The sequence below is a fragment of the Impatiens glandulifera genome, chromosome 1 (genome assembly GCF_907164915.1).
Source record: "Impatiens glandulifera chromosome 1, dImpGla2.1, whole genome shotgun sequence".
NCBI classification, from domain to species: Eukaryota; Viridiplantae; Streptophyta; class Magnoliopsida; order Ericales; family Balsaminaceae; genus Impatiens; species Impatiens glandulifera.
The window spans coordinates 41181265-41194214 of NC_061862.1; the positions used below are offsets into that span (position 1 = coordinate 41181265).

The 12950-nt window shown below is 29.2% G+C and overlaps 1 protein-coding gene across 3 annotated transcripts; it reads left to right on the forward strand.

Annotated features, from left to right (window-relative positions):
• Positions 1-706: 706 nt before the first annotated feature.
• Positions 707-3983, forward strand: LOC124921196. 3 transcript variants are annotated; one of them, XM_047461822.1, is made up of 8 exons: positions 707-820; positions 1338-1510; positions 1605-1667; positions 1839-1905; positions 2131-2231; positions 2355-2399; positions 3050-3526; positions 3663-3983. In XM_047461822.1, exons 2-8 carry the CDS (start codon positions 1373-1375, stop codon positions 3831-3833), a joined length of 1062 nt encoding a protein of 353 aa, XP_047317778.1. In that variant the 5' UTR covers positions 707-820; positions 1338-1372; the 3' UTR covers positions 3834-3983. The 3 variants fall into 3 exon arrangements, with proteins under 3 accessions (XP_047317778.1, XP_047317779.1, XP_047317780.1); XM_047461823.1 differs by having other exon boundaries at positions 727-816; XM_047461824.1 differs by lacking the exon at positions 707-820 and adding an exon at positions 870-921.
• Positions 3984-12950: the final 8967 nt, after the last annotated feature.

Here is a 12950-nt window from a genome sequence, read left to right on the forward strand (position 1 = left end):
TCAAGAAAGCTGAAGATATTCACATATTTTTACCTTAAAACTTGTTTGATGTTAGTTATTTGTAATTTTTATTGAATTTAAATATATATATTTAAAAATAATTAATTTTATTGAATTTTTAAATTTTTAAATTATTATAATATATTTTTTAAAATTTAAATCTTGTAAAATAAAGTAAAAATATTTTTAATTAATAAATTAAATTATTGAAAAAAATTATAGTATAATTTTTATAAAAATTAAAATAAAATATTAGGACGAGGAATAGAGATAAAATGGGGAAGCATTTACCATGAACACCTTGTTTACTTTGAATTCTTTTTATAATATATTCTCTAATAAAAACAAATAATAAATAAAATTATATAATCAGCTTCTTTTAATATAACATACATTAAAAAATAATGTTATTATAAATAAATAATTTTTTTTATAAAATATAAATAAATATATTGTTAATGTTTTTATTTAATAGTTTCCTAAACAAATACCATCTTTTTCTAATTGTTGATCAACAACCCTGGATAAAAACCGAGTCAAACAGTAAAGATATGAAATGTTTGATGAATCTATTTCAACATGTTTTTGGTTGGAGAAAAATTGTAATGATATTGACTTTCTTACCGGCAAAGAATTTGTAGTTTTGTTTTGTTTTGTTTTAATTTTGAATAAAATATATTTCAGTGAATTTCTTCTTTTTCTTGAAAGTTTGTATCTTTGTCAATTCTCACTCTTTGACTCCAGCACAGCCGGTCATAACACGATCTTCATCGTCAAAATTACCCGCCTGCGATCTTTGATTTTCGTGTTGGCTACGTAAGTAAGGACTCTCCTTTCCTTTCCTTCTCTTCTTTATTAACATTCACATCCCCCCCTGTCTTTCTTCTTTACAAATCACCTGCCATATTCTTCTTGTTTTCGGTATTCTCTCTTTACTATATACCTGTTTCATTCATTATATTACGGAATTCAGATGAATTCTTCAATTCAGTTTTTCTCTTTAAGTATCTCCTGCTCTGATTCATCATTACCAATTGCTTGAGATGATGATGATCATCATCTTAGCATATTTTAAGTCATCTTATGTTATTAATCGCTTATATCACTTTATTGCTTGGATCATCAAGCACCCATTTTGTTTGTTATGTTCATTGAATGTTTATGTGGATGTGGTCAATAGGATCCTTTACTTTTTCTTATTGGGGATGATTGTACTCATAAAATATGATATCTTGTTTCCAGCTTTAGGTTAGAATTTTGAATATATGACATGTTAGATTGGTTTCCTTTTGATTATATTCAACTTTAACTCTTGCCTTATTTTTTTTATTCATTAGTGGGAAAAAGGTATTCTTACAAACATTAAGCCACAATGCGTGCACCATCACTTTTTGCACAGTGCTTGCCTGGCTTGCTACTACCTCATGACCAGGGGAGTCACAGCTTGTCTGCCATTTCTGATAGAGATATGAATATTTCCTCACCAGCTGTGGAGATTATCCCATCTAAGGTATGTTACCTTAACATGCTGTGGAATTGTTACCTTTAAAAAATGGAATTGTGGAGGTTAGATTCTCAGGTGTTTATGGGTTTCCATTGTGCAGATGACTCAGCCGTATAAATATGCAGGGGAGAGTATTGACTTACATGGATTCAATGTCTTCAAGGTACATCGCATTAGTGTTGCCACTGTGCATCCAAACAAGTATTTTTATTTAGAGGGAACATTAGTTGGATCATCCACATTCTTACCTATTCTTTTTGTCATGTCTTGCTTGTTTCCCACTTTCTCTTTAGATTGTTCTTCTCTATATCCGTTAATGCATGTATTATTGCAGGGACGGGTTAGTGTTGCGGACCTAATTGGGTTAGCTGGTTCAGAAATCATGCCTTCAAAACCTGACGGTATGCTATCTTGGTCAAACTTTGTCTCTTTTACTCTAACTGAACATTTGAACATCATAACTCCTGCAAGCCGCCACATCATTAGTTCTTATGGAGAAGATTTGTGTAACTTGTGGTTTTTTGTGAAATTCCATTTTTTAAAGGGTTCTTATGCAGGAGCCAACACTACTTGCTGTCAGAATTATATAGTTTTTAGTGTGAACCTAAATTGTGGCTTCATTGCAGGATCGGTTAAAGCTGGGGAAATCTCAATTGATCTTGTTAATGTTCTTAAACATGAGATTCGAGATGGGCAGTTAAGCTTTAGAGGGAAAAGGGTGCTTGAGGTATATTTTTTTTTTTTTCAATTATCCTCTCTATTACAGAAGTTAAAGTTGAAGTTTATTCCACTTGAACTAGGTTCACCTATTTGGGCACCAGAGTTGATATTTTTGTTTGTGATTTTTCAGTTGAATTGCAGCTATGGTCTTCCTGGGATTTTTGCTTGTTTGAAGGTGTGTTATTGCTTATTAGCTTCTCATATTGCTCTCTTAACTGCTACTTAGTTTTTTGTTTCAGTTTTAAACAGCCCTATTTGGCACACTATGAACAGACCTTTATGAAACATGTTTTTCCTTCTCAGACCTTTGGGAAAAAATGAACAAGTTTTGAAGATTTGTTTGTATTGTATGAACCTAATTGTGGTAGATTGGATGAAGTTGATTCCAGACAATAGGAAAACTTAATGCTTCGTATGGAAACACTTTTGTACCTTGATCTAGATCTAGGTAAGAAACTGTCAAATGAATCTCTGGATACAATTTAGATAATTTTGGTAAGAGAGGTGTGGCTAGTTGGGAATCTGGATACACCAGAAACCGCTCAACCTTGGTAACATTTTTTCTGTTAGATATCATATTAATGTTAGGAAACATAACTTAGTCAAACACATATTCAGAATTCTTTTGGCGGTTTCTCATCCTGATTCAGATTCAAATCCAGAAACAAAAAGTGTTTCCAAGTAGGCCCTCCAAATGGCATCTCATCAGAATCCATGCCGAGATGAAATAGTGTTTTCAAAATGAAGCCAATAATTGCTGGCCAAAGTTTGTATACAATAGTTTGACGATTCTAATTCCACTAGTTGTCTTGTAATTCAAAACAGGGAGCAGCAACAGTTCACTTCCAAGACCTTAATGCAGAAACTGTAAGATGCACAACCATCCCGAATGTGATGGCTAATCTTGAACAGGCTCGTGAAAGGCAAAGCAGACAACCAGAAACCCCATTGACTCCATCAAGGCAAAACCTCACCCCATCAGTACAATATTTTGCAGGAGGATGGGAAGAACTTCCTACTGTTCTATCTGTTGTAAGAAGTGATCAACCTTCCGAAGTGCCAACTGTTCCAAGACTAAGCTACTCTGAAGAGGATCTCATGGATGCTTGTAGCAGCCAAGATGAAAGCATAGTGGCACACGAGTCTTCCTCAAGGCGGTCGCGAAAGCTCTCAAGAAGCAGCAGGGCATGGGAGAGAGCTTGTGAGACTGAACAGGATGAAGATGGATATGATGTGATCTTAATGAATGAAATCCCTTGCTCCTTAACATCATTGAAGAAGATATATGCCCTCATCAAAAAGGTTCATCTATTCTCTATCATTGTGATTCTAGACCAATATAACTTTTTCGAGTCATACTAAAACAGTCAGCCCCCACTATGTTTGGATCTTCTGATAAGAGTATACAATTAATTCTATGTAATTTGTTGTTTAACAGTGTTTGAAGCCTCCTTATGGGGTGATATTTCTCGGGATGAGAAAGAACTATGTGGGATTCAACAGTGCTGCAAGGCAACTAAGAAGCTTGGTGGATGAAGAAGGAATATTTGGGACACATATAGTGAAAGAGACAGCAGACAGAGAGGTTTGGAAATTCTTCTCGAAATGAAAGAACTGAGCCAAAACCAAATCATGAATGAAGTAAGTAATTCTAACTCGAGAATTTTATTCATTTGTTCTTTTGTCTATGGACGATCAATAAATAATATGCCGAGAAGGAGAAGAAGAAGCAGTAGAAAAAGAGAGTTTGTTGCACAACTGTAAATTGTTACAGTGGAGTTTAGTCAAAGTTATGCTAATGAAAACATAGAAAATAGAAAAGGCATTGAATATTGCAGCATTCCTTATTTATTTTTATACTTTTGAAACCAAAATTTATTCTGGAAGAAGAATATAGCACGAATATAGAACAATTCTCTACTTCTACAATTAGTTTTTTTTTACTCTATATATAAAAGTCAATTAGTTTGGTTGTTAGTTAGATTGATTCATGTAATTTTTCTTCAAATTATTAAAATATAAAAAAAAATAAGATAATTTTTTTTTAAAAATAGTGTAAGATGAATTGAAACTTTACAAAATAAAAAATAAAAAAAAGAGTAAAGAAAGAAAAAAACAATAAATAAGAAAATAAGGTATGAAATTTAAATGTGAATAAGATTGAAATTTTTTCTCTCTCGTACAAGATCCTTTTGTCGGATTGAAACGAACGTGCTGAATTTTTTGAGACGATCGTACCTATAATTTTTTCTTTTTTTTCAAAATATTTTTTATTTCTTACTTTTTAAATAGTTCCCCATGATAATAAGAATTTGTCAGATGTTGAATGGACTCAAAATATTTGTCAAATGTTAGAATTTCATTCAATTGATTTAGAATATTGATGTATCCAATTGAAAATAAATGAGGTTATAGTGTTATACGAAACTCTCATATTTTTTTGTAACGTGCCATAACAAATTTAAGACAAATTTAAGGAGTGGCTGAGGTGGGCTTAAGTCCACCTATGAAATAAAAATAAAAAAAATTAAAAAATATATATTATATATAATATATTATATTATATGTATTAATATAATATATTATATATATCAAATAAAATTAAAAATCCTTACCTTTCCTAGTATATATATTTCAATTATTTTATATATCATAATTCTTTCCTAATTTTATTATTGATTTTTTTTTTTTAATTTCCTTTCTAATTAGTTTACAAATAAACATATTTTTCGAAAAGTAAAATTCCTTTCTTTTTAATTTTTTTTAATTTTTTTCTTCTAATTCTTATGTTTTTAATTGGTATAATCGTCAATTTAAGTATATATATCATATTTGTAATTGATTTTATGTATGTTTGATTTAATGTAAAATTTTGAGAAATTATCATGTTAGTATTACTTTTTTCTTTCTACTTTTTCATCATTATACTTTAAATCTTTAACTATTCGATTAAATATTTATTTTAAGTTTTTTAATATTTTTTTTATCTTACATTCCAATTGTTTAATAAAATATTCAATCTTGAAAATTGTGTATATGTATATACAAAAATGAAACATGAATTTGCTAGAAAAAATGAAGAACATTGATATCTTTATTCTTTAAAAAGATAGATCGTCAAACTAGTGAAAATTCTTCATCTGCGGTCTCTACAATCCAAAATCAATCTAGTGAAAGTCTTTAAATTTCCTCTTTTAATAATGAACATAATTTATTTTGTTTTAACATTACCTGTTTCTACTGTTTCTATTGTCACTACTAAGCGAACATCTTGTTTTAACATTACCTCTTTCTACTGCTATTACTGAGCGATCATTTTTAGCAATAAATAAGGTAAAGACGGAACTTTGCAATAAAATGGAAGATAATTTTCTTGTCGACTGCTTGACACTCTATATTGAATAAGATTTATTTAAATATATAAATGTAGATTCTATGATAGATGAATTTTATGTTATACAATCTCGTAAAGCTCAACTTATTTAAAAATATAATATTTTGCATACATATATATTTATATAATTAAGTACATTAAATTTAAGTCCATCCCAAGTCAAAATCATGGGTCCGTCCTTGAAAGTCGCAATGAAAAAGAATATGATCAATGGATTCTTCACTTTCATACAAATGTTGCATCTACTAGCGAGGTTAATTTCTTTCATTTTTCAGTTTGTAATTAGATGTCAAGATTATTACTTTAATAATTTTCTAGACAAAAAATACGAGATTTTTTTATGATTTTTTTTTTTGTTTTCACACATATTTTCAAAAAAAAAACCAGGATAAAGTCCTTTGAAAGGGAGCATGATAAATGTAGGCAGTTTTGAAATCGAAAAGTCGATCAAAAAACTTATTGTCAATCTCTAGGTCAATCGAAACATAAGTAGGAGTATACATAAAAAAAAAAAAGTCATTTATTTAAAAATTCTTCAAACAATTTAATTAGATAGGATACAAAATTGTCAGTCATTCAACCTCCAACATGTAAAATTTTTTTATAATCCAAAAATATGAAAAATATTTTCTTTAAAAGTTAAATCTTAAAAATATAATAATTGTAAGCCAAATTTGTAAAATTGACTTTAAGTGCTCGACTAATCACTCAATATAAAATTCAAATTTTAAACAAAATAGAGTATTTATGGAATTAAAATTTTAATAATCTATTTTTCGTCAAATAAGATATTTTTCTAAATAAATAAAAATCTCAAATAGTCCATTATCAAATGTCAATCAAACATACTTAATAAAGAAATATATAAATGAAGATAGAGTGAATTTATGGCTATTTGTTATCATGGAAAAATCTCATTTATTATTTTGTACTTAGTTTAGGAGATTGGTAACTTGTAACATTTTTATTGTTTGTGTTGTTTTTATGAGTAAAAATAATAATGTTGTAGGTGAGAATTTTGAAGTAAAATAAACTAAAGTAACCAATTTGATGCATTTTTCACAAATAAAATAAATTGTGTAGATATAATTTATAAACTATGTTTTTTTGTAAAGAGTTTAATTTATTATTTAATTTAAATAACAAGTTCCATATAAAAAAAAACAATATCTCATTTCACGTCTCTTCAATTAAATGAAAATTTGTACAATTATATCATTCCAATATGTTTGAACAATGTAATCAACATTTGCTGTTTTTTATTTATTTTTATTGTAAATTATTTATTACCTTGTTTATTATTTTATTTATTTATTATTAATTTTTCTTTTTGTCACTTCTAATATTTTTTTCTAACATGAAAATATGTCTTGATTTTGTTGCGCCACTCAAATTTGAGTTTGTTTTGTAATACGTTTTATTTATTTCGATCAAATTTTGTGATACACTTCCATTTAGAAAATAAAATAAAAAAATAAAATAAAATGTATAATAATAAAATAATAAATAAATAATGTATAAGTCAGATAATAGAACATTGCACGATAGTATAAATAATTTGGCAAAACTGCCTAACTCTTACCTTAATAAAATAAGCTATTAAAACAAAATAAAATAAATAATTAAAATAATATTCTCTCCTCCTTAATAAAATAAGCTAATAAAATTAATAAATAAATAAAGAATTAAAATAATATTCTCTCCAGGAGGATAAATAATAAATAGATAAAGAATTAAAATAATATTCTCTTTTAGGATACTTTATAGCTCAAAAATTAAATATCCAAATATTTTAATAAATGAAATGATAAAAAAGACTTTCTTAAATCTTAACTGAGCGATAGAATAAAATGAAAAACCATTTATCCTTGATTGATTAATCAAATATTTTGATATATATATCATTTATTATCATAATCAAATAAAGATTAAGCTAATTAAAATGATTAAAATATAAAATATAAAAGTTAAAAGTTAAATTATTTATTATTTGATGAAGGGCAAAATAGTAAATTAATATATTAGGGTTATATGTCACATAGTCTACCTCTATTTCATCATATCACAAGTACTGTTCATGCCCGCCGCCGAAAAACTTTGTCAACATTCGACACAGATTTAGGTACGTTTTCTCGATTTTTATTATAATTTTTCAATGTTGTAACAAAATTGCTAAGAAATCTAACTAATGGTATGTATCTAGGGTTACAATTGTTTTGTGAATTAAGTTTATTGGATAGATAGATTGAATGTACATTATATACATATTTTGTTATGGATTTGTAACGGAAAATAATCAGCCGTTTCATTTTCAATGTCTGAAAGTTTCATTTGCAAGTGGTCGGAAAAAAAGGCATTTAAGATTTAGTAGTTAATTAGTATATAGTTATGGATTTAGATTGTTTTGAGGAATTATTTGAAAACGAGGAATCAATTATATTTATTTGCAAAATGACAGATTTTCTATCAGAACTAAGAAGAAGAATAACGTGTTAGGATGTCCTGTTATCTTTTTATTTTTATTTTATTTGTAACATGTTTGTTTGTGGAAATTGAGGTTAGGGATTATATTTAACAGGTTCTTATTGGTTGATTGTTTTGTATTTTTATATTTAGATTTTGATAGTTAAGATATATTTTAGTGATTTGTTAAATCACAAATGATTTGTTTTATGTTTAGAATATGATATTTATAGATTTAGAACAATTTTATTAAACCCATGGTATATTAGTAATAGGATATAACAAAATTAAGTATGAGTCTAGTTAGATACTTAAATTCGACTACTTTGGTGATTATTATTATTTTTTTTTCAGGTATTCAAGTTAGAGCTAAATAAATGTATGTAATTTTAGTTTGGCTGTGAACACTTTAGTTAATTTGAGTTCTATTTAATTTTTAAATGAACTTATATCATATTGTGTAAGAAAATGAAATGGTAACAAAATGTGTGTTCATTTAGCTTACCTTAAAAAACTACTAAAATAAGTGGCATATGAAACAGTAAATACACTTTGTTTGTTTAGGTTAATTTAACTTGGTTACCTAGTCGATAAATTTTCGATGTTACTTTTGTAGAGAGTGTGTTAATGTAGAGTTTAACGAGTCTTCGAAAGTCAATTGAAGATGAGAGGAGTTTAATAAATAATATAGGTTATTGTTAAAAACATATTATTTGGAGTATAATGAGTCAATAACATGTCAATTGAAGTTGAGATAATAAATAATTTAGATAAATTTTGGGTTTACCAAAATCTGATTCAAATTTAATATAATAATTATGGACACATAAATAATGTATTATCTTTTAAGATTTATAGCGATTATGATATAGTAAATATGTTTTACTTTTTGAAAAAATCACAATATAGTGAATTTGTTTCACTTCTATAAGAAATCTGGTTCACATTCAATATAACACTTTTGAATAATTCTCTTTTGTGATTTTGTGATTCATAGCGATTATGATACAGTGAATCTGTTTTACTTTTTAAAAAAATCATATGATACAGTGAATCTGTTTTAGAAGAAATTTAATTAATAATTCTCTTTTGAGATTCATAACGATTATGATATAGTGGGATGGATCGGACAAATTTCATCAAATTACTATCTCGTTTCATTTCGAGATTAATATAGTTAGATATTCTAATCCTCTCGTTCGATTGTCGAAGGATTTCATTGCTTCTAACATCACGAACATCTTTAACACTTATAAACACGTTTCTATGTCTAATTCTCACCTTCTAGAATTTAAATTTGTTGCTGAATCTCGAATGAACCCCATACTATATGTTTATCTGGAATGAGTTCATATACTTTCTTGTTTACATTTGTGATAATTATGTAAATCTTTACAATATGAAAATGTAAAACTGAGTTTGTATATAATTATTTTTTATTTTTAATTTGCAATTTTTTCTCCTTCCAAAATAAACGGTTATTTAGCGCGCCTTTTGTGAGGTGTGTTAAAAACTGGCATCAGTTAGGTTTTCATTTTGTCAATTCAGTTGTCATTCTTTCTGAATTCTAACATTTTCTACTCTGTTTCAGTTGCGAAACCCTAATCATCCTTGTTCTAGTATACGCGATGGCTCCCAACAAGGATTTGCTTAATGCATTGCTTGATCACTTTGTTGCTCCATTGTTACGTCTGAAGCCTTCTTCTGGTAGCGAACCTACTCTTCAGCACCAACAGCTAGTGGCGACGCAGGTTCCTGATTTCTTCTCCCTTTAATTCATCATCATTAGTTGTATTCAGTAAATGTGGAAACTAAGTTGCTAGATCTTAGCCTACACATTGAAGAAAGACACAATATCTGTATTATGATCCATTTATTGTCTTATTAAGTGTGTAATCTTCTTCAGATTCATCCTGTTGTGTTGCTCTACAATTACTACTACCTGAAACAATTCCATGGAGTGAATTTCCTGTGTTTTCGGGAGTTCTCTAAGTTAGCAACTACGCTGAAGCCATCACTAATGGAATATATGAAGTCCATGCACTTACCTGACTGTGCTAATGTTGATTATCCAGAAGCTAAAGTTTCAGTAACAGAGAAAGCAGTTATTAATGCTTGTGATTTATCTGCATATCTCGATGCTTCCAAAGAAGTGCCAAATGTGGAGGGATGGCCAATTTCCAGTGTTTGTGTTCTGTTAATTGACGATGATGAACATAACTGCTTTTTCCAGCTTCATTCATCTACAAAAGGTGCATATTCACTAATTGAGAAAAGTCTGGACAACCTTCCTGATGAGTTTGATGAAAAAATGAAGCGCATGCATGTGAGCAAAATGAAAACGGAAGAAACGGCAGTATATGCACCAAATGTCGATGCCCTTTGTTTGAAAGTTGCTCTTTATGCTGTCAAGGAAAAAACAGGTTTTACATTATTTATTTACTTTCTGTGAATTTCCGATTATCATCATTTCATGTCAAACTTCACATTTATTGACAAGGAATATTGCTTATATCAGGTTTGAAAGATATAAGCCTTTGTTTCTATTAAGTTGTCATATAGTAATTCGTTTGTTCAATAGGACTGTCACAGCCTTCCAGGTCATATTAGCAGGTTGTGTCCTGATTAATACTAAAGATGTTGAATATGGCTGATGTGTAATTATAGACAATAATATTTGTTTCTGTATTGGAACAATAGTTCAATCAGTACCTGTTACATTCTGTTAGATATGAATCTATCAATTTCATTTTAGACCGCTTCTGTATCTCAAACTACTGCAGATAGTTTATTGTTGGACGAGGTAAATTCCTCACTTATTTGTTCATCCCTCAAGCGAGGTAAACTGGAATAGGATTAATTATTGAGACAGAGGTAAGTTTTGAGGACTCCACATTCCTTTGCAATAAAGTCCCTAATCTCTATAGACCAAGTCATCAGTTCATACTAGAAAATAGGATTATTATTGTAGCTGCATCCCAATGGTATCTAGACAAAGCAATTGTTTGTAAGAGCATGTGTTCATTTATTTATAGTGGAAAAATGGATATCTATTTACGCTGTCCCTCTAATAGTCTATATACTTGTTCGTTTTTGGTCAGGTATTAATTCAAGTAATCTTGAGGTGTTGGAAAGCCATGTTGTTTACTCTTTGAGTAAAGCAAAAACAGCTGTTCGTTTCTATATTGTGCAAGCTAATCAATCACTGGGACAGAATGTTCAAATGCCTATCAAACAAATGCTGGACAGGTTGTTTTCTCATCATTATCCATCTGTTAGAAAATAGATGACATAATTATCATTCAAGTCTTCATTCGTAAAAAACCTTTCTATATCCCAATGTTATGTCTTGAGAAAATAATAAAGTTGTTTGTAGCTTTACTTGCCATAAAAGTTAACCTTTATTTCTTCTGTAAAATCCATAATATGTCTTCCAGACTACAGGTAGAATGCTCTTGAAACCAATTCATTGACAATTAGGTTATGGATCGAATTTAGAAGCATGCACAGAATTAGAGTTAAGCCCTTCTTAGAGATTGTGATCTAAAGTCCTTTTCTTTGCATTTGTTGACATCCATTGTTATGTGACATTTATTTTAACTATAAGTTAGTTGTATAGTTGAAATTCTGCTTGTGATATCTCATTGCTAGTTTCTGAGTGTACAACTATAAAAAGTATGAATCGTCCTAATTTTCCTAATTTATGAAAATGGTATTTTTTTCAGAATGCAAGGCCCTTTGGTTGAAAAGTGTATGTCTATCTGGACAGTCACTTCTGTTGTTGAGTACTTTCATGTGCTTCCTTATGCTGACATTCTTGCTGATTGGGTTTCAAGGTAAAAGATACTATTCTTTGTGGTAACCTTTAATGTTATCTGTATTATGGTTTGTTTGATTTGTCCTCTAGTTGTCCAATTCATTTGTTTAGCTTACATTGGGTGTGCATGTGCCTTTACCTGATGTGGCCTACCACAAGAACACTTTGACTAAGGGGTAGTGATACAAAATAGAGATTAGGTTTTTGAAGGGCCAATCATAGGATGACAAGTTGTTGGTTAATTAAAAGTATCAAATAATTAGTAGATAATTATTATTAGTAGTTAGCATAATTATGTTAGTCTTTTAATTATCTTTTTTTTTTTATTAATATTTGATTAGGATTTGGTTTAAGTTTTTTAAATAGGGTCATAGTATTTTCTGTTTGTAGTCGTGTTTTTGGCATCACACCTGCGAGGAAGAACCAATGTTATGAACTAGAGTGAATTAGGGTGAGAGCATGAGGGAACTGGGATGAGAGGCCAAAATCATGAACTCTTCATCAGAAATTAATAATGTAATCTTATTTCTCATATAGGTCCAGAAAACCTAAATCTATCAATACTACTTTAATAAGTACTGGTTTTTAAGAGAGTGTCAACTTTCTATTGATGAAAGAGGTGAACACAAAGCGAGCTCATTTTAAACATTCAGGGTTACAGAGAGAGAGAGAGAGGAAAGGGAAAATGTCAATAATAATAAGTCAATTTAAATCCCAATAAAGTCCAAAAAGTCTCATCCGGCACATATTGACAGATATTCCTTCTTTTTGATTGATGCAAACATATTGAGAAACAAAGCCCTTGATTCTTTCTTTGCTTATCCTCTTCCCATGGGATGTCATTTTGGTGCTATCTTTCCATTGTTCACCAAATTATGAGCAAACGGCTACATCATGAACCTTTGAGTCAATTGTATCTGTAGTTTTTCCCATCGAAAACTCTTTTGTCTCTTTCTAGATCGTCCAACACTTGATGATTGTGACTAAATTGTGTCTTTAATACTAAGAGTAAATTAGACTGTATTAAATTGTGGTATCTATTATTCATGGGT

Bases quoted from the DNA above. Each gene is read 5' to 3' on its own strand.
- LOC124921196 (XM_047461822.1), top strand. From the start codon at position 1,373: ATGCGTGCACCATCACTTTTTGCACAGTGCTTGCCTGGCTTGCTACTA. The intron at 2,232-2,354 runs GTATATTTTTTT...GTGATTTTTCAG, and splicing joins GAGGGAAAAGGGTGCTTGAG to TTGAATTGCAGCTATGGTCT. The intron at 3,527-3,662 runs GTTCATCTATTC...GTTGTTTAACAG, and splicing joins TATATGCCCTCATCAAAAAG to TGTTTGAAGCCTCCTTATGG.